The sequence below is a fragment of the Canis lupus genome, chromosome 31 (genome assembly GCF_003254725.2).
Source record: "Canis lupus dingo isolate Sandy chromosome 31, ASM325472v2, whole genome shotgun sequence".
Classification (NCBI taxonomy): Eukaryota; Metazoa; Chordata; class Mammalia; order Carnivora; family Canidae; genus Canis; species Canis lupus.
The window spans coordinates 36,644,436-36,670,434 of NC_064273.1; the positions used below are offsets into that span (position 1 = coordinate 36,644,436).

At 52.2% G+C, this 25,999-nt stretch overlaps 1 protein-coding gene across 5 annotated transcripts in view; it reads left to right on the plus strand.

The window, feature by feature from the left end:
* Window positions 1-25,999, plus strand: part of SLC37A1 (solute carrier family 37 member 1) — a 74,165-nt gene that overhangs the window by 11,264 nt on the left and 36,902 nt on the right. For 3 of the 5 annotated variants that reach the window (XM_035709396.2, XM_025462069.3, XM_025462070.3), the window contains exons 2-5: window positions 5,238-5,471; window positions 14,866-14,947; window positions 23,060-23,192; window positions 23,906-23,984. In XM_035709396.2, the coding sequence (XP_035565289.2) occupies window positions 5,416-5,471; window positions 14,866-14,947; window positions 23,060-23,192; window positions 23,906-23,984 (350 nt within the window). In that variant the 5' untranslated portion in view covers window positions 5,238-5,415. Of the gene's footprint in view, window positions 1-1,274; window positions 1,392-1,857; window positions 2,066-5,237; window positions 5,472-14,865; window positions 14,948-23,059; window positions 23,193-23,905; window positions 23,985-25,999 lie in introns of those variants that run through there. The other 2 variants (XM_025462068.3, XM_025462067.3) reach the window with 2 other exon arrangements.

The window sequence follows — 25,999 nt, forward strand, 5'->3', positions numbered from 1 at the left end:
GCCAGACTGGGCTGCTCTGGGGATCACCAAGGACGGAGACTCAGGAAAGGAAGGAACTGGCCCACAGAGACCCAGCCAAAGGGAGAGAGAAGTTGAGAGGCCTGGGGCTGTCTCACTTGGTGGAAGAGGGGGCCCAGCTGGTGTCCTGTGGCTAAACCTTGGGGCCACTTGAGGCTGTCAGGTTTCCTTTCTGCATCGAGAGCACTTCTCAAAAGCCAATGGGGGCGTTCGTGTGGCTGTCAGTTAAGTGTCTAACTCTTGATTTTGGCTCATGGTCTCAGTCTCAGGGTTGTGGTAGGGAGCACCGCACAGCATCTGGCTCCCGGTCAGCGGAAGAGTCTGCTTAGAATTCTCTCCCTCCCTCTGCCCACCCCGTCCCCCCTTCCCCCCACCCCTCCACCCCCATGCACTCTCAAAAAAACCAGCAAAAAAACAATAGAGAAGTGGTGCACTCTACACAAGTGAGGATAGCAGAGTGTTCTAGAAACAGAACAGGGCCCCAGGGGAAACTGTGAGGCCTGGCAGGGGAGGAGGAAACCTCCTGGCTCAAGGGAGATGTGGGGCGGGGCAGGTCGCTGTGCCCAGACCCACTGTCCCTGCAGACCTCTGGGCACTTAGCGCGGGGCCTTGGATTGCTTTTAGCCATAAGCATTGTGTTAACCAGGGGCAGCCGCCTTCCTGGAATTTCATCTGCAAAATGTGTTTTCTGCTTCACTTTGCTCTTCCTGGGAGGTGCTCTTCTGGGAGCTGGGCTCCGGGGCCCAGTTAGGGCGCTGTGGGGGTGCCTGTAGGAATATAATCGGGCCCTTGGTCAGTTGTGGGCCGGAGGTGAGAGCGGGGTAGGGAACAACTGTTCTGGGTGGAATGGAAGGGTCCGTGAGGGCACCTGCGAGGTGCCAGGGGCGCAGGTGACCAGAGTCAGGCTCCTCCAGCCCAAGCGTCTGAGCTGCGCGTCCTGCGCGCACAGGCGTGACTGAGAGGCTCAGCACAGCGACCGCGGGCCCCTTTCACTTCCTCCAGTTCCATGCTTCGGAGCCTGAGGAGGGGCAGCGGCATGAAGGCCCGTAGTCCCAGGAGCCCTCTGCAGCGCGGCCTCCGGGGGGGGGGGGGGGGGCCTTGGGGAGACCACCCTGGGGCCAAGGGCGCCGGCAGGTGCAAGGACGCGGGCGGAGCGGGGTCGCCCCGGGGCGCGGTGGCGGCGGCGGCGGGAGGCGCCTTGGGGACCCGGGCGCGCCCGGGGGAGGGGGGGGCGGGGCGGCTGGGAGGAGGGGGAGGGCCGGGCCGGCGCCCCGCGGGCCGCACAGTGAAAGGGGCGGCCGGGCCGGCGGGGCCTCCGCGCGCCGCCCCAGGAAGTCGCGAGCAGGAAGCGCCCGCGGCGGGTCGGGCGGCAGGTGAGGCGCGGGCGGGGCGGGCGGGGAGGGCGGCGCGGGGCCGAGCGCACCCCTGCGCCCCCTGCGCCGCCGGCCTCGGGCTCCTCGGGCTCCGCGGGCTCCGCGGGCTCCGCGGGCTCCTCGGGCTCCTCGGGCTCGGCGCGCACCTGCCGCGGCGGTCCCGGTCCCTGCGCCCCGCCCGCCCGCCCGCCGGCCTTTGTGCTGGGCCTGCGCCTCGGCCCGGCCGGCTCGCCTCCCTCCGCGGCTCCGGGGCCGGCGGCGCGGGATCCGGGATCCGGGATCCGGGCGGGCCGAGCGGTCCTGCGGGCCCCTCCCCGCCGGGCTGGGCCGCGGGGGCCGCCGCCGGGACGTGGGCGTGCCGCCGGGGAGGAGCTGCCCGCGGAGCCGCGGGCCGGGCACAGCCGCTCAGCCCCGCCGCCGCCTCCGACCCGCCGGCCCCGGCCCGGCCCCGGCCCGGCCCCGGCCCCGCACCCCGCGGCCCCTCCCGACTAGCGTCTGAGCGCGGCTCGGGGAGGCGGCGTCCGCGGCCGCGGGTTTGCATGTGCAGCGGAGGGAGGAATCCCGAGGCCGCCCGCCCGGCACCACAAATCCTGGGAAGTTGCCTGAGTTGGTGGCCGGTTGGATTCTGCCCCCGGCTCCTTCCCGGGCCACGACCCCGACCTTGGCGTCTCACGGTGCGTCCGGCCGCCTCTGCAGGTTCTCCGGCGAGCGTCGCCTTTGACCTCGGGCGGGCTCGGTGGTGGGGAAGCTGCAGGTCGGGAGGGACGGGCCTTTGGGGTCTAAACCACAGCAAGAGGTGGTGGCCGCTGTCCTTGATCTTACTGTGAAATAGAGCCTTGAAAGGGCAAACCATAGAAAGTATTGTCTCTGGAAAGGAAGCTGTATTCATTCCCGCCCCCCCCCTTCTCTCTCTTTCCAGAAAAAAAAAAAAAAAAACTTTGGGGGGGGGACATGCACCTCCCTCCCCATCTTTGCCTTAGAATAAGATCCACTCTGAAAACTTTGTCTTTAAGCAGATTATTTAAAGTCTGCACAGGGCTGCTTAGATGATTTACAGCAGCGCTCCGTTCTGGAAAAGCCCTTACTTGTTCGGTTAGTTTCTTTCGGGCTTTGTCTTGTCTGGGAGACTCAAAGTTGCTCGGGCGGCCGGTCACCCGCGGGCCCCCGAGGGCGCGGCTCGGTCATGCGTGTTTCCCTCCGGTCATTCCTTTCTAGTTGCCTGGTTTGGGCTCCTTCAGAAGATGGGTATACGTGCCAGTTAACAGATTTTGACAGAGCTGTCTGGGAGGGTTCTGAGGTCATCGTCCTTAATGGCAGAGTGACACCGGGGGTCTGACTTCTCCCCTGGAGTGAGTTCCAGGGGCGCCTATAAAGAGCAACTGGCAGAAAGAATATGTCTTCTTTCTATGGAATTGGGCTTTATGCCGAACACAGGGTGTCCAGCTAGTGCCCTGCCTCGTTCTCCTGTGCTCTTCGGGAGGGGACAGGCCAGGCCAGAGGAAAAGAGGTGGGAAGGAGGATGGGGCTGAGAGAAGGTGAACCTGAACCCCCTGGGCGAGCCACCTGGCCTCGTTGGGAGGGAGCACCATGCCTCACGGGGGACCTCAGAGGGCCCCCTGGGCTCTGAGCAAGGAGCCTCATTAAATTGAGCCCTTAACATCATACATGTAAAATTTCTGCCTTTCCACAGATGAACTGCACTTACCATGAGAAGTATAGCACTTGCTTTCACCTATTTTACAGGGGAAGAACCAGCATTTATTTAGAAAAAAAAATTCAGATTTTCTGAGGAAAAAAGGAAATCCTCTGCTGATTTCCTGTGCCTTCTGGATTTTATTTTAAATTACAGGTTTTATCAGAAATGAGATTTATTGACTGATTGATTCAGATGGCAATAGAATACTCCTCGACACGCCAGGCCTAGATAAGCAGTGTTTGGACAGAGGGAGAAAGTGGACTCTGACCATCCATTTTCAGACATTATAAAATTTAAATCAGATCCTTTACTCTGAAGTCATTGTCACAAAATCTGTTTCTCAAAGCATATTGAGGCCCAAACGAGAGTCCATTCATTTTGAATGGAATTTTAGTAAAATAGTTTTTAAAGCTAGGTTTTGAACAAAAACATTTTTTTGAAGCATTTGTGGAGATCGGTTTAACACATCTCTTGAGCACTTGCTGGGCGTTAAGCTTGAACCTAAGTCATGGGAATGGGGCAGCCACTTGTAGTCGTGGCTCCTTCTTATGGAGCCTTTTACTGAGCATCTTCCACACACCAGGCCTGGTGCTAAGGGCTTTCCTGGGATGAGCTCCTTTCCTCTTCATAAGAACCCTAAAACATAGGTGCTATCATCCCTATTTTTTAGCCAAGCAGGGGAGCAGACAGTTGGTGGTGAACCTGGGATCACACAGCCCGAGGTCAGCTGCGGTGGGTCCGGGGTGAAGGGGGCCGGCAGCAGGCTGGTGGGCTGGAGGAAGCAAAGGTGTAGTTCTGGCTGGAGCAGGCACAGCCTCTCCCTTGCCCCCTGAGAGAGATGGAGGGATCAGGGCCGGGGTCCTGGGATTTAAACGCAGCAAGGATTTTTAATTTTTGACTAAAAGCGTGCAGGGAGACCCTTGAAGAAGGTGCAGCGTGTGAAGGGCCCGGGCTCGAAAGAATTTAGCTGGAGCCTTCCCACTGAACTGTTTGCTTTGCTTGCCCGTAACCCCAAGGAAGTTGTTTGAAGACGTTAAATAAATTTCAGCTGCTTAAAACTGAGATTAACGTTTACTCAAAAGTAGCTTTCTTTTTTTTTTTTTTTAAGATTTTATTTATTTATTAATGAGAGACAGAGAGAGAGGCAGAGACACGGGCAGAGGGAGAAGCAGGCTCCACACAAGGAGCCCAATGTGGGACTTGATCCCGGGTCTCCAGGATCACACCCTGGGCTGAAGGCGGTGCTAAACCACTGAGCCATGTAGGCTGCCCAAAAGTAGCTTTCTTTTAAACCAGTGAATTTTCAGTAAGTGTTAAGACACAACAAGCCATGCCCCTGCACGCACCAGGTCCCGTGTTACCTAACACATCGGTCCAAAAGAGTCCTTGTTGCCAAGCATAGAGGATAGACTGACAACATGCCACGAGGTTGGCTTTGGGACAGGACAGGCCTGCCTGGTGTGCTGGGCATCCTTGACGATCTCAGACCTCCCCCCACCCCTTCCTTCCTGTCTTGCTCTGCCTTCAGTCCTAACTTCGGAATGGGGTCATTTTCCATGGCCTCTGAGGTGGGCACAGGAGAGGAGACATGGAGAGGCAGACACACAGTCAGGCTCCTTCCCGTCACATTAGGTGCATTTCAATTTGGTTCCAAGACCACGATTAAATGATTGGTTTAATGACCTGCCACCTCATCCAGATGTGTGTGCTTCTCTGCTCGTGCAGCTCGGAGGTGGCCCGGTCGACAGTGGGTGGAATCGAGCAAGTGCAGTTCCCTGGACACACTCTGGTAACTGAGCACAGGACGTGACCACTGGGCACATACTGGCTTCACGTGAATACTGACGTTGGCTCCGCAGAGTATTGCGGTCAAGAGCGAATGGGTTGGTCTGTAGATGCCTCCCAGGTGGAGGTGGACCCTGGGTCTGTATATCCGTCATCAGAACTCCACGTGGAAGTCATTTCTGTGATCTTTGAACAAGCTTCCTGAGGGTAGATGCTCTGCTTCTACTTCGTAGCTCTCGTGCTGGGAATTCGGGTCGTGCTGAAAGTCCAGCTTTGGTCGGGGCTGGCTGACACCCGCACAGGATGTCACTCGAACCGCGCCCTTGTCAGAACACCTGACCTCTCACCCCTCCTTCTCCTCGTAGAGAGCCGAGCCTCTGCCGGAAGGAAGAGGGCAAGCGAGACCCAGCAGGACACCTCGACGCACTTTGTGGTTCGTGTGAGCTGCAGGGGCCAGAGAGAAATACTTGGAGAGCCAGGGTGATAACCTGTCCATGAAGCGTCCTCTCTTCTGACCAGAGCTCCGTGGTCAGTGTGGCGTAAATGGCTCCACTCCCCGCCGGCATTCGCTTCATCATCTCATTCTCCCGGGATCAGTGGTGAGTGCTGGCGCCCTGGTCCTTTGGCCCAGCGCTGTGCGTAGATGTGGGCCGTCAGCATACAGCGCGTGTGCATGTCTGGCCTCCCCGTGTGACCGTCGAATGGCTTATCAGTGGTGGAAACTGACGGGAACGTTGTTAAGTTGTCTTCCTCTTTGGTTCTGGCAGTGACAGATAGTGTTTGGACTTCTTCCTGGTCTCTGGTAGTTTCTGTAATCATCACGGTCTCTACAGAAAAAAACGACCACTGGCTACCGGCACGATCCTAAAATGGCTGTGGAGGAAATAAATATATGAGCACTGAGCCCAGCAAGTGGCTTAGCTGGGGCGGAATGTGCCGAGACAAAATGAAATCTAAACAGGTTAGCGGCAGACCAGAACACAAGCTCTCCTTGCGTGCTCTCACAGCCCTTCCCATAGCAGGTTCCGGAGTCCCACGCTCCTCGAGGAAGAAGAGGGCAAGGGCAGTCTAGAGCCAGGCTCTCCATCCTCTCGCCCCACCCCACAAAGGGTGCTCTTCCCTGCTGGTCTCTACTGGGAAGGAACAAGTTTTCCTCTACCCTCTTATGTGCTTTCCTTGGGGGCATGCAAATTAAACTAGAAAAGACAGATGTGATCATGTGTGTATGGGAGGTCGCCGAAGAACATGACTCAGAGGGCTTCTATGCCGTCTTAAATAGAGAAGAGGAGGTGGAGAAGGGCGTGTATGGGAAAACAAATGACTTTTGGGAAGGTTAAATGGGCCCTTTGGGGACTGGATGGGAGATCTGATAGTGCTATGGCAGCATCTGGTTGGGGGTGCGGTGGATACTTCTCATGTCCAGTAAGAAGAGACGCCTCCCTTTGTTGCCCCCAGGGAGGGTTTTATGGCACTTGAGCTCTAGGTGGCTGTGCTTTTAGGCAGGTGAGAAATTTCTGGAGTTCAAATAGTTTCAAAATAATTCCAACTATTCAAAATAGTTGAACTATTCAAAATAGTTGAACTATTCAAAATCGTTTCTCTGCCATAGTGGCGTCTTCTGGACCCCTTCATCTCTGCCACGACAGCCCACTGTGGCCGTCACACCGTTTCCTGCTTCTCAGGCCCCTGCTGGTTGGTGGGCACCCCCAGGGCCCCAGATGTCACCCCAGACCTCTGCCTCCCTTCCAGAGCAGTTCTCTTGTCACTTCATGTCTACCAGTAACCCGGCCGCAAGCTCTAGACACTTACTTTCACCCAGTGGGTGCTTACCTTCACTTTCCTTGTCTGTTTTGTAACTATTTTGTTACAGTTTTCAAACTAACAGAAAATTGTAAGACTATCACAAAGACCAGAGATACCGTGTGTCACACATTTCTTTCTTTCTTTCTTTCTTTCTTTCTTTTTTTTTTTTTTTTTTTTTTTTTTTTTTTTTAGATTGAGGCACTGGTAAAGCAGGGCATCTCACACTTCATATACATGTGCATCACCCAAGAACTTGTTAAAGTGCAAATGGTTAGTCAGGAGGTCTGGGGTGGGGCCTGAGAGTCTGCATTTCCCAGGGGATGCGGTGCCCAGGGGTGCAGGGGACCCCCACAGGACCAGCCAGGAAGGCCCTCGGCTTCATGCAAGATAGAAATCAAACACGAGCCGCCGAGAGGAAGGAAGGACAGAGTTTATTAAAGACACAGAGAGTGTGGAGACAGGCCGGGCATTGGGGAGAGTCAGAAAGGAGAGAAGAGTGAGTCTTGTGTTTGCTCGGGGCCTGGGTTTTTATTGATGGTCTGTGCCTGTGTCTTATCAGCAATCCGGGAACAGAGACAAGTGCTTAGCTGTCCCCTGTAAGTCACTTATGCCCTGGACCCAGGAGTCTTGGTGACTCAGTGGTCTTGGGAAAGTTCATGACGACTCCACCCGGTCACTCCTCAGATGTTATCTATTGTGCTGGGAGACTCCAAAGAAATCATTAACTCCTTGAGGTTTACGAGGAGGACATCTGTTATCTGTTCTGTAACAGCTGTGTAAGGCAGGGTGTGGGTCCTAGCAAAAATAGAAGCAGGAAAAAGGGAGGGAAAGCAGTTTTTTTATGGGGTCCCTTTAGTTTTCCTGCCTCAGTAGGTGGGTAAGTCTCAGGACTTTCGGGTCCAGTGTGGCGCCCGACAGAGGGCCTGAGGCTCTGCTCCCATGGCCTTTCTCGTACAGCCCATGTCCCCCAGGAGGCAGGCTGGGACCCAGGGTGGCCACTGGTCTCTGTCCTGTGATGCTGAGTCTTGGGTGGAGTAAGCCTGGGTCGAGGGTCTGTTGGATGCGGCTAGTCCAGCTGGGGCCAGGGCTCAGCCAGCAGACACACCTTCACTTTCTGCCTCATTTGCTTCTCCCTCCACCCCGTGTGTGTGTATATATGTGTGTGTGTGTGTGTGTATGTAGAGGTACGTATACACACACACACATTTTTTTCCTGAATCGTTTGAGAACGACTTGGAGGCATTATGCCCTTTTATTTCTAAATATATTGGTGTGGATTTGCTATGAATAAGGTGCTGTCCTGTAACTGTGCATGAAGGTCAGAATCCGGAAACTTCGCATGGATGTGATACCGGGATCTAATCCACAGTCCACATCCAGAAGTCCTAGCAGATGTGCCCTGATGCCTTGTGCAGCTTCCCCTGGTCCAGGACCCCACCCACAATCACATGTTGTGTCCAAGTTGTCCTGTGGGTTTGGTCTCCTTTAATCTGAAGCTGTCTCTTGGCCTTTCTTTGTCTCTCATGACCTTGACATTTTTTTAAAAGATTTTATTTATTTATTCATGAGAGAGACAGAGACAGAGAGACACAGACAGAGACACAGGCAGAGGGAGAAGCAGGCTCCATGCAGCAAGCCTGACGCAGGACTTGATCCCGGGTCTCCAGGATCACACCCTGGGCTGAAGGCGGCACTAAACCGCTGAGCCACCCGGGCTGCCCATGACCTTGACATTTTTGAAGAGTACAAACCATTTATTTTGTAGACTGCCCCTTGTTTTGGACTTCTAGTATTTCCTCATGATTAGATTCAGCTCACGCTTTTCTGTCGGGAACACCACAAACGGGAGATAACTTCTCACTGCTGGTGAAGGAGCTACGAGTGTGGGTGCAGGAGGGGCTGAATGTACCAGGTGCTGTTGGCTTGGAAATAACGTTATCAGGGAGAGCTGGAGAGAAGGGCGGAGAAATAGATACCTGTGGTTGCATGTGTGCGTGGCGTGTGCTGTGCTTGTGTGTGTCTGGTGTGCTTGTGTGTGTGTTGTGTTTGGGGTGTGTGGTGTGTTTGCTGTGTACGTGTGTGTCGTGTGCTGTCTCTGTGGGGGTTGTGTGGGTTGTGTGTGAGTCAGGCCCTACCTCTGCCTGCTAAGAGGCCCATGGTGTTCCCGCAGTACCTTGGCGGCGGTGAGCACAGCGGGTGCCGGATCTTGGTCTCTTTGTGCCATCTCCCACGCAGGGAGCCAGGTGTCATTGGACACTGAGCCGAAGTCAGGGCTGGGCCATCAGGCAAAGTAGGATGAGTCAGGAATATTTTGTACCAGAAAATAAGGAGATCCTAGAACATGAAGGGCTCTCGTTGGCTAAATCTGGAGTGATTTGAGATTTAAAATAAATGATACTGGTGACAGATTAGCCTGTTGAGTAAAATAAGAACCCCGTGAGCTGGCACTGCTGTGAATAAGTTCATGCACGAGTGGGAGAGAGGAAGCCCCTCCCCAGAGGATGCCAGCTGCTAAGTAGAGCTGCAGGGCCAGCATTGGGCCACTGTTCCATGACCCTCAGGATCGCAGCTTCACATCAGTCTCCAGTGAACACACTCTGTGGGGGAGTCTGGAAGGACAGGGTAGCCACGTCAGCTCCAAGTATGTCCCCACAGACTCCCTGTTAATCACGTAGAGGGAAAAAGTGTTGCTTCCCTGAGGGACAGACAGGGGCAGATAGCCCCTTACCAGGTGGTCAGTGCTGGTGGCACCGACATCGTGTCTCTGCTTTAGGATGCTCCAGAAAGGACTCACATCATAGCTGTGTGTGGTTTCATTGTTCCCCAATTAAGGACATCTTTGGACTAATTTTTATGCAGGATCCTACTGCTCAGGTACTCTCACCTAAAGCGTTTATTCCTCCTCATTTGCCTGTGACTTCAATAAGTAACACCGATGTGGAAACAGATACTGTGCCCCGCATCTCTCAGATTGAAGCATGCTGTTGTTCACCTGGGAACATGTGTGATGTTCAAGAACACGGCTAAGGAGAGTCTGGGGTGCACACCTGTCCTGTGCTGTCATCGCCGAGATGCGCTTTTTTTTGCTAGAATCTTGGCATGAACCCCAGCGCTGTTCTTGTAGCGTGCTTGCGGATGCGAACAAGGCTACCGCTAGACATAAGCACAAAGCAAGCGCCATGCCGAGGAGCGGAAGGGTTCTGTAGCGCATTTGTAATCGTACGTGTTATATTGCCAGACCTAAATGTGACACCAAACAAACATGTAGGTATCGGATCACGTTAGTGTCCTGAGGCTGCTGGGACAGCACCACCCACGGTGGGGCCTCACAGGGCACAGGCTGCAAGTCAGAGATCCAGGTGTGGGCAGGGCTGTGCACCTCTGAAGGCTCCAGGGAAGGGTCCCTCCTGCCTCTTCCAGCTTCTGGGGTGCTGGCAGTCCCTGGCCTTCCGTATTGTGGCTCTGCCTCTGCAGTCATGTGGAGGTCTTCCCACGGCCTTCATAAGGACATCAGTCATTGGATTTAGGATCTCGTGTGATCTGAGGTCATACGTGGGTTCAGTAGGACCTCAACTTAACTGATTATATCCACAGGACTCGGTTTCCATGGTTCTGAGGTTTTTGGATGGACTTGAATTCTGGGGGGCAGACAGGATTTAGCCCAGTGCAAAATGGATAATAGGAAATAAATACTATCCACAATCCTGCTTCATAAATGATAAAGGAAGACAAAGCGAGGATAGAATTAATTACAACATGGGAAAACGAGTCTGGAGGGTTGTATAGGCCTCTGGTCCCATAACCCTGGCTAGTCCCGCGGAAGTGAAATATCTGCTCACTCTCTAGGACAGGTGTATCGATGTGACTGCTGTGGTCAGAACCTTCTGGAAGGGAAAAGGCAGCCTGGACCGCTGGCTCTTACCTTCCTCTAATCCTACATAAACAAGGTAAGGAAAGGAAGAAAGGAAGGACAGAGAAATAGGGAAACTAGGGTCGGCCCTGACACCAGCCAAATAGAAGATAGGGCTTCCTGTTTAGTAGGAGACTTAGAGTCTGTGTCCAGGAGAATTCTAGTTTGCTATGTAGGTTCACCCTTTGCTCTGACTGCGGGACAGCTTCTCTCAGAGCGCCCTGCCAGCCTGTAGGCACTTAGCCTCCCCAAAGAGGCTGATTCATCGAGGAAAGTGCAATTCAGTCCAGAAGCATGTACTGCCCCCACCCCGTGGCCCCTGTGCTCATGGGGCATCCCCCAACAAGGGCAGTCGGGGAAACCACCTTCACCCCACTGGGCCCTCGCTGGTGAGACCTCCATGTAGGGACTGTCCATTAGAAGAGAGGGACAGAGGCCCAGAGGTGAGAGTAGAGGCCCAGGTTGGCCACTAAGGCCCGAAAACTTAGACTTTACCATCTAAGAATACTGGGGGCATGAGGGCCCCTGGGGATCTGCAGACATTATCTGGACACAGAGGAGCTCTTTACTTCTGGATTTAGTCTATTTAATAAATTTGTTAATGTATTTAATAAGAATCAAATATTTGTGCATAGAATATTCTGTTTATGTCTAGGTAGAGACCAGAGAGTGTGAACCCAAGGCCGTTGAAGTAGAGCCACTCTTCCGAAATCCTTAGCTGGTTGATGATGAAATTCAGATTCTCCTCCTTGATAATATACCTGTGAACGGGTGTCACGTAGCTTCCTTGAGGGCTCCAGAACCTTCTCTGAGACTCTGATCTGGGAGGTCCTGGGGCTGCCTCAGTCCCAGAACTTCGCTCTGTGGAGGTTGGAGAAGAGAACCCTGTTGCCCGGGTGGGGTGAGCGTGCATGCCTGAGGTGGGGTGAGGTGGAGCCCTGCCTCGTGCCTTCTGTCGCCCATACCTCTGCCATAGGTGACTGTCCACTCCGGTGGCCGCTCTGTTTGAAAGTCACTGGCCTCTTTAAGCCGGGACCAGGAAGGCTCTTCAGGGTTATGGGCTATGCTTCCTGAAACGAGGGGCCTGCCTTGCCTTCCTGGTGGGGCCCCTGCTCTCCCCTTTTGCCAAATATTCTTCCTGCTGGCAGGTTTCCTTCCCTAAGAAATACTTTTCTAGAGAGTGGTTCAAACTTTGAGGCTGGAATGAACTTTTATCTTCTTGCTACAGCATCTTCTTTTCTTTAGTCTCTGATTCACATTAGTCTTACTCATGGACTGCTTTTCACATAAATCAAGAATCAAGCGGGGCTTTAGGCGAGGCTTTCTTATGTCATCGGCCTTGTTCGCAGCATGTCTGCATCACTGACTTTCTCATGGAGGTCAGTGACATAGTTATATTCCTGCCTTGCTTGCATCCTTCTAAAAAGTTGCACAGATGCTAAACGTAAAAAATAGATATGATCTTCAATGCCCAGGATACAGGCTTATAAGAAGTTTGCCATTAATTCTGTGACAAACCAGATAATGGTTTCTTTCTGTCTACTTTGCGAACTCTGTTCATCTACATCCCAAATTTCTCTTTGATTGTAGATATTTTTAAATGAATATTTAAATAGTTTCAATTTGCAGGAAGCAAAAATGGCAAATTTTTTAAATGTATTATGGTGATGTTACAAATAGGATTAATAACTGATACAGGGCTGAGTGAATGATACACAGCATAAGACAAGTTAAAATACAGTTACAGTGTATTATTTATTTACTTATTTTCATCCTGTAAAGTGCACTCCTTAATCCCCACCACCTAGGTCACCCATCCCCCTGCCCACTTTCCCTCTAGTAACCATTAGTGTGATCTCTATAGTTGGGAGTCTATTGCTTGGTTTGTCTCTCTCTCCTTTTTTCCTATTTGCTCATTTGTTTTGTTTCTTAAATTCCACATAAGTGAGATCATATGGTATTTGTCTTTCTCTGACTGACTTGTTTCACTTAGCATATAATACCCTCTAGCTCCGTCCATATCGTTGCAAATGGCAAGATTTCATTCCTTTTTAGGGCTAATACCCCATTGGATATACATACCACCTCTTTACCCATTCATCTATCGGTGGACACTTGTACAGCTTCCATATCTTGGCCACTGTAGGTAATGCTGCTATAAATGTAAGGATTGCACATATCTACTTGTGTTTTTGTATTTTGAGAGTAAATACCCAGTAGTGCCAATATTGGGTAGTAGGGTAGTTTTATTTTGAACTTCTTGAGGAACCTCCATACTCTTTTCCAGAGTGGCTGCACCAGCTTGCATTCCCACCAGCAGCGTTAAGAGGGTTCCCCTTTCTCCACATCCTCAACAACACTTGTTGTTTCTTGTGTTGATTTTAGCCATTCTGACAGGTGTGAGGTAGCTTCTCATTGTAGTTTTGATTTGCATTTCCCTGATGCCAGGTGATGTTGAGCATCTTTGCACATGTCTGTTGGCCATCTGTATGTCTTCTTTGGAGAAATGTCTGTTCATGTCTTCTGCCTAATTTTCTATTGGATTATTTGTTGTTTGGTGTTGAGTTGTGTAAATTCTTCATGTATTTGGGTACTAACTGTTTATCAGATATGTCATTTGCAATGATACTCCGTAGGTTGCCTTTTAGTTTTGTTGATTGTTTCCTTCATTGTGCAGAAGCTTTCTATTTTGAGAACTCCCAATAGTTCATTTTTGCCTTTGTTTCCCTTGCCTCAGGAGACCTACCTAGAAAAATGTCGCTACAGCCGATGTCAGAGAAAGTACCTCATGTGCTCCCTTTAAGGATTTTTATCTCTTCAGACCAGTATCTCATGAATATACATGTGAAAGTCCTCAACAAAATATTAGCAAACCAAATCCAACAATATCAGAAATATCATATCCCACAATCAAGTGGGATTTATTCCTGGGATACAAGCGTAGTTCAGTTTTCACAAAACAATCAATGTGATATGTTACATCAATAGGAGAAATTATAAAAACCATATGATCATTTCAATAGATGCAGAAAAAGCCCTTGGCAAAGTATAACATCCACTCATGATAAAAACCCTCAACAAAGTAGGTCTAGAGGAATATGCCTCAACATAATAAAGGCCTTATATGAAAAACCCACAGTGAACGTCACACTTAAGGGGGAAAAACTGAGAGCTTTTCCCCTAAGGCAAAGAAGAAGACAAGGATGTCCATTCTCACCACTGTTATTCAACATAGTCCTGGAAGTCCTAGCCACAGCAGATAACGAAAAGAAATGAGGCATCCAAATTGGTAAGGAAGAAAATAAAACTCTCACTATCTGCAAATGACATGATACTATGTATAGAAAACTTGAAAAGACTCCTCCAAAAACTGCTAGAACTGATACATAAATTCAGAAAAGTCCAGGAAGATAAAATTAACATCCAGAAACCCGTTGCATCTCTATACACTAATAATGAAGCAGCAGAAAGTGAAATTAAGAAAACAATCCCATTTACAATTGTACCCAAAACAATAAAGTATCTACAAATAAACTTAACCAAAGAGGTGAAAAATCTATACTCTGAAAGCTGTAACACACTGATGAAAGAAATCAAAGAAGACACAAATAAATGGAAAGACATCCCATGCTCATGGATTGGAAGAACAAATACTATTAAAATGTGTATACCCCCCAAAACAATCTAGATTCAATGCAGTCCCTATCAAAATATCAGCGGCATTTCTCACAGAGCTGGAACAAACAATCCTAACCTTTGTATGGAACCACGGAAGACCCTGAATTGCCAAAGCGATCTTGAAAAAGAAAAAAGTGGCGGCATCACAGTCCCAGACTTCAAGGCTCACTACAAAGCTGGAGGGATCAGAACAGTATGGTACTGGCGCAGACGCATAGATCAGTGGAATGGACTGGAGAGCCCAGAAATAAATCCGTAATTATACATAGTCAATTAATCTTCAAAAAAGGAGGCAAGAATATGCAACAGGAAAAAGTCTCTTCAACAAATGATGTTGGGAAAACTGGACAGCCCCATGCAGGAGAATGAAACTGGACCACTTTCTTACACCAAACAAAAAGATAAACTCAGAATGGATGCAAGACCTAAATGTGAGACCTGAAACCATAAAAATCCTGGAAGAGAGCACAGGCACTGATGTCTCTGACAACGGCCCTCACAACATGCTTCTAGATATGTCTCTGGAGGCAAGGGGAATATAATGTATTCTTAATGAATTTTATTTTACGTCACCCTCTACCTACCTCTGCTTTGTGTTTCAGGTACAGAGCCTTCATTTTTATTTTAACATTTTTGCTGTATGCAAGTTTCCACCTGTCCCGAAAGCCTATCAGCATAGTTAAGGTAAGAAATCACAAAAAAAAACCCTGTTTCATATCCTGCCCGCAGTTTCTGTAAGGAGGCAGAGGTCCCTTTAGGAGCTGGTTTGGGAGTGGGGGGAGTTTGTGGGGGAGGATATGGAGGGTGTAGGGGAGGGCGGTGAGATAAATGGAGGAAACAGATGGTTTAGAAGCAGGTTATCCTGCTTTGTTAGTTTCTCTTTTCTGAAATGAAAATCTTGGAGATGTTTTTAGGGTTCAGCATCTTAGAGGTGATATACTTTCAGTGACACTAGTTGGTAGTTGCAGAATTCTCAAGCTTAATTAAATATTTATTCCGTCTGTGAATTTTCCCTCTGAATGTATCCAATCTTAAACCGTTCCCCAGAGTGCCTCTACTGTTGCTGTGCTCTGATCCTAAGTCTGGCTGTGGTGGTGACTTATTATTCTTAGAACCCTGAGCTTTTGTTTGAGCAATGGGTGAGGAGGAAAGTGCTCGGCAGGCATTTAACTGCACTGTGAGAAAAGAAGATTAAATTAGACGATCCTACGTGGTAGCCAGTTCTAACTGGGGAAGAAGCAGGATAATTCTTTCACCCTCAGTGGAATGACATCATTTTGCCTATAAAGTGTCAACAGGCTTGACTCTTGATTGTTGAAGGAACAAGGAAATTGTCCAGCGCCAAGGTTGCTGATTGACAGCTCAATTGCCCCTTCCCTCACTTAGTCATAGGCCGGGACCCAGGTCTAGCACTGGAGTTCTGACCTCTGTGGCCACACTTCCTCCCTTCCCACTGGTGGTTGAGTGCTCGCTCTCGCCTGTCTTCAGGCCAATGGGACAGGCAATGCCGAGCCAGGCTTCGGCTTTCACGGACAGTGTGATGTTCCCCATTCCCCAGGAATACCCAGTGGACTTAAACAGCATCCAACTATGCAAAGAATCCTACAGTTCCTCCTTGGTCTTTAGTAATCCAGAAGCTTCCATGTCTTTCACGTCGCTTGCAGAATCCTCGAGTTTTTGATATACTGAGTTTTAATGGCTGTGGAAATGTTTGCAGAACTTTAAAAATGTGGTTTTTGAAAGAGGCACAAGAGATAGTGGGCTTTACTGCACCCAACCAGGAACTGTAACATCGCCCCAAGGACCAGCCACTACATTTATTTCTTTTTAATTTTTTTAAAGATTTTATTTATTTATTCTTGAGAGACACAGAGGGAGAAGCAGGCTGCCTGCAGGGACCCCGATGCAGGACTCGATCCCAGGACCCCGGGATCATGCCCTGAGCTGAAGGCAGATGCTCAACCACTGAGCCACCCAGGCGCCCCAGCCACTACATTTAAATATTACCACTCACTCTCCGTCTTCCTTGTTAGGGAAGCATACGTACAGCTCGAGAAAAGGCAAATTATAAAAATGGAAGAGACTCTTGGAGGTCCCAGTGAGCGCTGTGGGGCTGACTGAGCAAGAGGGGTTGCAGAGTCTGGGGTGGGTTCCAGGATTGAGCTTGGAATGGGGGGTGGACGCCTGGAGTAGGAGGTGGAGGGTGAGCCCTCACCCTGAGGCCCCGGATGGTGGGCAGAGGCTCTGATGGGACACAGGCAGGGTGGGGAAGGCCCACTGGCCACTGGAGGATCTTTGTGGCAGGACAGGACACTTGGATTTGATGTGACATCATGAGGGGCCTCACTCAGCCAAAAAAGGATGTAGCAGTGTTGCAGGCACCCTCCCGGCTCCTGTAAGGAGCTTGGGGCTTACCGATGAGTGGCGTCACGATGAAGCAGGGTCCCATCAGCCCCCCTGGAAACATTCTTTCAGTCCCAGGGTTTGTTGAAGCCCGTGGCGCCACACAGCGCACCTGCTCATCACTTACAGAGTCCCCACAGCGGCCTGGGGACTCGGGAGCCCAGTCCCCGCATGCAGGGTGGTGCCAGCTCCGGTGAATTTTGCAGGGACTTTGCTTCCAACCTCTGTGCCCCGGGGCCTGCAGGGCATTGGAAGCACCCGAGTACATCCGCAGCCCCACAGCTGGATTTTCTGCCACACACAGATTTTCACACTTTGCACCTTAGCTGTGCTTGGACGTGGGTTGGCCGCACGCACAGTTTCCTAAGATAGATAAGGATGTCCCACTACGTACTTTAACTTAAACTTTATAACACCTTGCAAAGCTTTTATGTGCTCTAGCGCATCTCATTTATAAAACTAGAGCTGGGGACGATTCTGGTGACCCAAGGAATACTTTGAATTATCTGTAGCCTGTATTGCTTGCCTGGAATTGATCACCAGTTGTTGTGAATTATAAAATGGTTCATATTCTTTAATGACATTTAAAAGAGAGGGACATGACATACGTCATCTTGGTGTAGCAAAAAGAAGCAAAGGTGGCAGCGATGGAAACGGGCTGGGAGCCCATGGGGGTGCGCACACAGCCCTCCTCCCTTCCCCCTGCCGCCCCAGCCCCGCCTCCTGATGCGGGGGGCTTCAGGAGAGCCTGAGCTGCAGGCAGCCGTGTGCCCCCACGGGCTGAGTGTGAGCGCCCAGCCCTCTCTGCACACACAGAGCCTGGAAGGAGGAAGCTAGGAAAAGCTCAGCAGCAGATGGAAGACAGCTGGGAAAGCTGGCAGTGCACACCTTGGCTTTGGGTGGGAAAGCTGCTGGCTGGAAAGGCCGGCGTCCCGTGTGAATGCTTCAGCAGAAGGCAGCTCCAGTGGAAAGTCTCAGCAGTGCCTCTTTAACTGAACAAAATCATCTTAGAATTTATGTGGAAAAATGTCCAAGAGTTAATGACCAAGGAGAGTGTGGAAAAGATAGCATTTTTAAGCCATTGTAATTTACTTTTTATGGTATTGCATGAGAACAGACCAAGAGGTCAGCGGAAGAGAATAGAAAATTCGGCATTGGTTGATGGGGGTGGTGGGAAAAGTGTAGGTTCTTTAGCAAAGGGCGTGAGCACAGCTGGCTGTTTGTCTAGAAGAGTAAAGTTGAATCCTTATTGTCTAAAAAATGGTTGGAGTAAAGATTTAAGTGTAATAAATAAGTAAAAATCCAAGAACAAAATTAAGTCCGTCTTAGTGGTGTGAAGTTGGTAAACCGGAAGGAGGACGGCCAGGGCGGGTGGAGAGGTGGTTCACAGACAAGGATTCGGAATCTCGCCAAACTGGATGAGCCGTGTGCAAGCTTGTGAGTGATCACAAAGGCCAGTGGAAGGAGCACTGGATTGCCTGACACCCCACCTGACCGCACATGAGCCCTGGTCACCGGCGGCACCAGATGCAGGGCTCCAGGCCTCCCAGGAGCCTTCTGTGAACACCTACTGAAAGTAAAAAACATGCACCCTTCAGCCCGCCCTGGGACTCTCACCCATGAGAATGAAAGGGTCCGTTCTTAGAATCTGCATGGGTGCCTTCATTGTAGCACGGCTTACGTTAAAAAAAGCCAAAGGGGGGGGGGAACCCTGCATATTATGTGACCCTAATCAGGTGCAAGTTTGAGTAAATTATGGCCAGTCTGTATTCTGACATGTGCAACCACTTAAAAGAATTAGGGGGGCTCCTGGCTGGCTCAGTCAGAAGAGTGTACGTGACTCTCAATCCCGGGGTTGTGAGTTCAAGCCCCGTGTTGGGCACAGAGGTTCCCTCAAAAAATAAAGTAAAATAAACTTTAAAAAACTAATAAATCAAAAAAATAAAAATAAAAAAACAATAAATCAGTAACTAAATAAATAATTTAAAAAAAAAGAAGAAAAACAAGAATTAGAGCCAAACCAGTTGACACAAAGATTTCAAAATGGTATATTTTGAGTAAGAAGTGTTAAGGTGTACTTAAGTCTGTATGGAATGATTCCAGTTTTGAAAAATTAGCAATAAGGAGAAAGCTCCCCTACCTCGTTCTGTACCCCCGTGTAGTGGGTGTGTGTTTGCGCTGCTGCCCTATGGCACCTGTGTTCCCTCAGACCACCTGCCACATGCAGGTCATGCTTGGTGCAACCAGCTGTGTGTCCTCCTCCCACTCGTGCTGCTCTGAGCATCCCATGGACTGGGTGGTGCACAGTTCTGGAGGCTGGACGCCCCGGGCCAGGGTGCTGGCGTGGTGGGGTCCTGGTCACTGCTCTCTTCCGGCCTGCAGCTGGCTGCCTTCCTAGGTCTTCATGCGGGAGGAGGCATGGGAGCTCTCTGGGGTCCCCTCTTCAAGGGCACTCACCTCGTTCATGAGGATCCCTCCTGACCTGCTCTCCTCACAAAGGCCCCCAGCTCCTACCACCATCCTTGCAGGTCAGGTTGCAACACAAGAATTTGGGGGAAATAGGCATTCACACCACCACAGACACCCAAACTTCCTGTCTTTCAGGACTTCTTTCAGAGAATGCTTGAAAAGTTTTTGTAACCCAGAGCTTGCTTTCTTTCTTTTTTTTTTTTTAAGGTTTTATTTATTTATTCATGAGAGACACAGAGGGAGAAGAAGGCTCCCTGTGGGGAGCCTAATGTGAGACTTGATTCCAGGACCCTGGGATCACACCCTGAGCCGAAGGCAGATGCTCAACCGCTGAGCCACCCCAGGCGCCCCTGTAACCCAGAGATTTTTAAAAGTATAAAGGACCCCCACCACCTGGTGAACGACAGAAAGCTGACTACACGTGCCCCCCCCCCCAATGTGGATTATGTACACTCACATGTGCACACATGCATGCACACACTCTAAGTTCTCACCGTGCATCCACCACCCCTCTCCTGGGGTTGCTGATAAGGCCTGCATCCCGCTCTGACCTGCCCTTCCCACCGTCTGTCACCTCTCCACAGTTGTGACCCCTGCCTGGTCTCTGCCCGGTTGGCTTAGTGCTCAGTCACAGAGCCAGCAGTGTGGCTGTAGCCATAGGGCCAGACGGGCCTGAGGACCCAGGAGGTGGCCCACCCAGTTGTGGAATGACTGAGGGAGCACACATAGTCGCTCTGTGATGTTGCTCGGGTTCCAAGCTTAAACAACAGTCTTCCTTAAATGTACCTCCGAGTAAGGATGTGTGTGCCTCGTGGCTGTGAGGACGAGCATGTGTGTAGAATAGTGTCGCCTTGGAAGGGCCCTGTTGCCCGCTGGTCGCACGTGGTTCCCTTTCGCTGCCCAGTGCTGGGGTGGGGACAGCGGGATGGGCTAGGGCTGCAGATGGATCTGCAGAAGGGGACAAGTACAAACACCCCGCACCCCACCCTGCCCCCCCCCGCCCCCCACCCGCATTGTTTGTGGCTCCGTGGCTGTTCTCTGGCCTCCCATCTTGCGGACACCATGCCCTTCCGCCCTCACCCCACCTTCCAGTCCCTGTGGCATCTGCTGTGTATTTTGTTGCTGCTGTTGTGCCGTGGGTCACACAGACGGTGATAGATGACCTCGAGGGTCGTGTACCCTGAGTGCTCCACGCCACGTAGTCTTCTGATTGCCCAGCTTTTAATGACTGCCCGGTGTCACGTGTTGATGAGTTCCTGTTATCTGTCGAAGCACTCCGTAAAAATTGGCAAAGGCGACTGCTTTTGGGACGATGAAGGACTAGCCCCCTAATGATTCACACTGTGACATGTGAGCCTGTCACCTGCTGAGCATTTTTCTGATCAGTTCATCTTGGTCTAATTAATCCGTAATTTTTCCTCAAACACCAGACTTGGGAGTAAAACTCATTGAAATGTGAAAACATGGTAGCGTCATTGAAAACCAGCATGTGGCGATACGAGCATCCCCAGGACCCTTTGTGCCACAGCAATATGAAGACTTGTCTTGCTTTTGTGCAGCCTTCCAGCGGCCCGGAGAGGCGGAGATCATGCTTCCAGGGGGAGGGGGCTCGGTGGGGGCTGAGGTCTGGCTGTGAGTGGGGGGCCCCCTGCCCACGGCTGCCAATGACTGCACCCTCCGAGCGGCCCTGGGAAGACTGGTCCCCACACCGTTCTCGGAGGCGGGAAGCCAGCACCTTAGCACCGAGGTCCCAGCACAGAGCCCCCTCACCACGGGACGAACCAAACGGAAACCCTTTTCTGCTTGTCCCTGAAACAAGAAGGGACCTTTCCAACGTTCTCTATTTCTCGCTACGGTTGCTCCCTGGGACAATGACGTGATGGGAGAGGATGTGAAACCCTGCGTGGAGCAGTGGTCTGCAGCCTCCCCTGCACCCACGTAAGCCCCCGCACGAGCTCCTCAGCAGGCTGGTCCTCCCCCAGCCAGCCTGAGCTTTCTCTGTGGGACGTGAACCAGGAGGACCGTGCTGCTCAGGGTCGGGCCCAGGCTGACTTCTGCAGGCGAACAGGAGGAGCCACGCATAAAATCAGAGGAATGGGGAACACGTGCAGGAAGAGGGGCTCGGCCTTGCCAGCCTCCCTCCGTGTTCGCGGCCACATCCAACCGGCGAGCCTGGAGCACAGGCAGGGACAGAGGAGGCTGAGTAATCCCAGGCGGAGACAAGAAAGCTATTTTGCAGAGACTTAACTGAGCTTGTAAAGCGGAGCCCTCAGCTAATTTTTAGGGCAGAGTCTGAATTTCCAGCAGCTCGCCCAGTGCTGACGACAAAGCCACAGGACCACAAGGTGGCTGAGTCCCATGTGCCGTGCCAGGTCCCAGCGGCGTGTGTCCACGCAAAGCCAGGAGGTGTCCAGACCAGGCTGACCACAGCCCTGGCAAGGGCAGCCGTTCGGAAGTCATCAACCTCTTTGGCGACTCCCTCCTGAAGAAACGGGTGTCAGCAAAGGAGGGCCGTAGGCAGGACTCTGGCTGCCCCCCACCCGCTGCACCGCGGCGGAGCTCTGTGCCCCCTGTCCTGTGTCCCAACCTGGAGGGATACCTCTCCTGGTATCCTGGAAAGTGCCCACTTTCCTCATGCCCCCCAGGCCCCCTGCCTCTCTCAGGTGGCTGCTTGGTAAGGAATGCCCCGTAGAGCCCTCGCTCCCACTAAGGACCACCTCCCTGACCTTGAGGATGTCTTCTGTCTGCCCTCAATCTGGAAGATTGCTTCCTCTGAGCCACTTGGAGTGAAAAACCCAGAAAACCCACAGCGGGTGGCAGGGAGCTGAATGGCAGACTGGCAGGTGCATGGACGCTCCCCTGTAACAAGATGGGCCCCGGTGTCACGTGGCCCTTTTCTGGAAGTGGGGCTCCTCTCCCTAAGGAGCATCCCCTGTGCCCTGTGCACGGCCCCCGTGACCACCCCTGCAACTCTTCCTGGCACCTCCAAGCCCCAGTGCCAAGGCCACTTTTCCTCGAGGGCGCCTAGTCCCAAGCACGGTGCTGGAACGTGGTGTCCAGCACCGTGGGTCCCCGTAGGAGTTCTGGGGGTGAGGAGGGGCAGCCCTGTCTGCAGGCGGGCGCACAGGCAGGGGGAGAGCAGCTTGCCCGGGCCCCCACACCCGTCAGCCGGAGAGCTCCCGGGCCTCGTGCTCCTTCCCGCGGAGCACCTGTGCCCCTGGCCTGCCTGCCGGCTCCGCGGACAGCCTGCTGGGCTGTGGCCTTCTGCCCCGGCTGTTTAGTGGTTTTACTGAGGTATGATTGGCACACAGTAGTGTCCCCAGATCTTAAGTGTCTAGCCTGTCAAATATTTACATGCTCACTCTGGAAGTCGTCACCTTGCCTAAGGTCAGGCTCCCTTCCAGCTCCGGCGCCCGTGTGCCCTGTCCCCCATCACTGTGCTCCTTCAGGTGACTCCTGGTCCCACCAGCGCCACCGAGGGTTCCATGCCTGTTCTCCGGGGTCATAGGAGTCCAGCCATTGGCACTCTTCGCTTCTGTTGTGGGGAGACTGGTCCTCACCGTCGTGTGGACCTGTGGCTTGTTCTCTTGCTTTGCTGGGCAGTGTTTGCTTGTCTGAATCTAGCAGGACGGCACCATTCTTCACCGTGGGCAGGTGGTGCCAGGACAGCGGCAGGCAGTTTCCAGCTGTGTGGCTGCTCAGAGCCACCATCTTTGGGGCCGTGTGTGTGTGTGTGTGTGTGTGTGTGTGTGTGTCGCAGAGGGTCCGACAAGCCTCAGTCCCGGGGGCACTCTGCAGGTCCTGCAGGAGGGGCCTCACCCCCCGGGACATGGTTGCCCTAGGAGGGCTTTCTGCTGTGAGCCCGCCGAGCCTCACCTGAGTCCCCTTTCTCTGTCTGGCCTCTGACACCCGCGGGTGTCCCAGGGCGAGCTCCACAGGTACTGCACTGCCCTGCACGGGGAGGAGGTCGAATTCAAAAGCCAGAGCCAGAAAGCCAGTGGCACCCCCTCCCACCGGCCAGCAGACAATGAGACGGACTGCAGCTGGGCCCCGTTTGGTGAGTTCTCCATCCTCCCCACCACCTGGAGCACTCGATTCCAGAAGCGTCCATCCTCCGGCTCCTCCACGGCTGGGTGGGGGTGTGCAGAGAGCTGGGGCCCTGCCGGACTCCCAGCCTGGCCCATCCGAGCCGCAGTAACCACGTGCTCCAGTGTGACCGCCTCTCCCGGGACAGCCGTTGCCTGTCAAGTGGCCCTCCTTCCACAGCTGCTGTATCTGTGGCATCTGCGCCGCCACCTGACAGATTCTCATCCTGGGAGATCTGCTGAAGAGACCTTGTGTTTTGTCCGTGTCGAAGCTGAGAGAGGGTTGGAGCTGAGAGAGGGTTTGCAGGGCATCCACCGTGGTGGACAGAAGGGGGACCCCAAGAGGCACAGGGCAGGGGCTGCAGAGGAGGAGCCAGCCTCACGCGGGAGGCCAACTGAACACACCACAGGCCGCCTGTGAGCCGTGGGGATTTCCTCTGACCCAGATAGTGTTTATTTAGTATTTGAAAATGTGGCAACTTTCTTTCCCTTTGTCAAGAAGCCAACCAGAAGATGTTCCGCTACGTTTCCTGTGCTTGAAACGACCCCATCCTCCTCCTGAGCACACCGCCCAACTGTACAGGGCGCGTGTTTGTGTTTTATGGTCCTGGCCCAGAACATAAACCAGGATTGAGTGAAAAGTAAACAGTACTCACCGCTTCCTGTTGATTTGTTTCCCATGTAGACCAGGATAACTACCAGCAGCTGCTCGGGGCCCTGGATTACTCGTTCCTGTGCGCATATGCCATTGGCATGTACCTGAGGTAGGTCCACTTGGGTTCTCTTGCTGGTTCCTGTCTCTTCGGTGCAGAACGTGTCTGCAGGTTGCTTCCCTTCCCGTTTCTTCTCAGAGACAAGGGCAAAGGGAAAGCCGGCGTGTGCAGACTGCTCTGGTGGTCAAGGCATGACCCCAAAGCTACGCACTGAGGCATCCCAGGTATTGTGCTGATCAGGGCGGACCGTGCATGGACGGTGCTTAGGGCCGTGGGCTTTCAGATGCACTGTGAACCCTGCCGCGATGTGGTCACCAGAGACAGGATGCTGGCAGCTCCCAAGGATGCTCTACAGAGCGCATCCTCACCTCTGGCCTCTGGGGCTGCGGTCTGTTCACACTCCCAGATCGCCAGTGTCAGAGCTGTTTATACAGTGTGCGCTGGGGATGGCCCCGGGGTGCCCAGCTTGGCTCAACGGAGCGCCTCACCGCCCTACGTGTACTTGGGGCGTGGACCCCAGAAGCATGCTGCTGGGAGTGAATCCCAACTCTAGCACCAGCTCACAAGGCTTTGGGCAAATTACTGACCTTCTGTGGGCCTCAGTTTCCTATTTGTGAAATGGGGAGAATGGTAGCTAATTCACAGGTTTATGGTGAGGACTAAATGAGCTAATACACATAGGATTCTCAGAACAGAGCCGGCCCATGGAGTGTTCCCAGCATCTCTACACGTGATCATTACCCCATTCTGAATTGACCTAGGAAGGTGGGAATGGCACACGTGACTGGCTGGTTCAAAAGAAGCTTTTGTAGGAAACCGAGAGATCTACAGAACTTTGAGTATCTTGGGGGTCCCTGTAAGTGGTTCATTCCTTCCCTGATAATCCACCCAGAGTGTGGCATCATCTAGACCTGCCCCCCACCCCAGCTCAGGGCAGCTGGTGGGTGGTCGGTGCCCCCCCAGGCAGTTTCTGTTGAGGGAGTGGATGCCCTTTGCTTTATTGTGTTTGCGTAGCGCTGCAGAACGTGTTTGAACGAATGAATAAGGATGGATTCGGAAGCCTGATGTGTGTGGCACACAACAGAACACAAGCCCAGCTGAGGAGGAGGCAGTGTAAGCATCAGGCTTCATAGGGCAGGAGTTGCAACCAGGCAGCTAGCCACCATATTCCATCTTGAGGTCAGACCTTTACACCCCAAAGGCTACAGTCTTACAGGACACCAGTAACCTTATAGGATAAAAAGACCCAAAGGTTGGAAGGTGTTTTTCTCAGTTACTAGAAAATAGTATCTACGTGTGGTTCTCAGCTGGGAGTTTGTCCCCTAGGCAACGTTGAGCAGTAGCTGGAAGCGTGGTTGGTTGTCACAACAGAACGGGGTGCTTCTGGCTTCTAGCGGGCAGAGATCAGGGCCACTGAGCGTGCTCCAGCACAGGACAGCCCCTCACCACAGAGAATGACCCCATGCAACGTATTGGGAGTGTTGAGGTTAAAAAGCCTTTAAATAAGGTGGTTTTATTGTTGCCTTTTTCTTGACAAAGGTAATTTGTCATGCAGCTCGCTCAGGAGGGGTATTATAAAATTGTCTCTCGGTGTACAGCGGACGCCTTCCCAGCAGGTGCGGCACGACCTTTTGTCTCCGCGTGAATCGTATGTAAGGTGGAATGGCGTCCATCCCATTAGGCGTTTCCTTCAAAAACTTTGAAGTAAAGACTAAACGTGGGCCCATTATATCCTATAGCAAAACTGCAGAACATTTGTCAGCCCTGGCCGGGGGCACGAGCTCTGTCCTGTGACATCAGGCAGGTCAGCCTGCCCCTCTGAGACACGTTTTCTCTTCCCTGATGCCAGCAAGTTGAACTGGATCACTTGTTTGGCTCTAGAGTGCTCTTGAGTCTGTCCTGTTAAGTTTCTACCCAACTTAAAACATGACCTGAATGTTCTTTCTAATTTTAAATTACTTCCTCCGCTTTAGTCATCTGCGTGGTGCTAGATAGAGCTTCCTTATTTAGGGACTTCAAAAGGGAAAGCTGGTGGATGTATTGGTTCTTGAGATGAAAGACAGAAT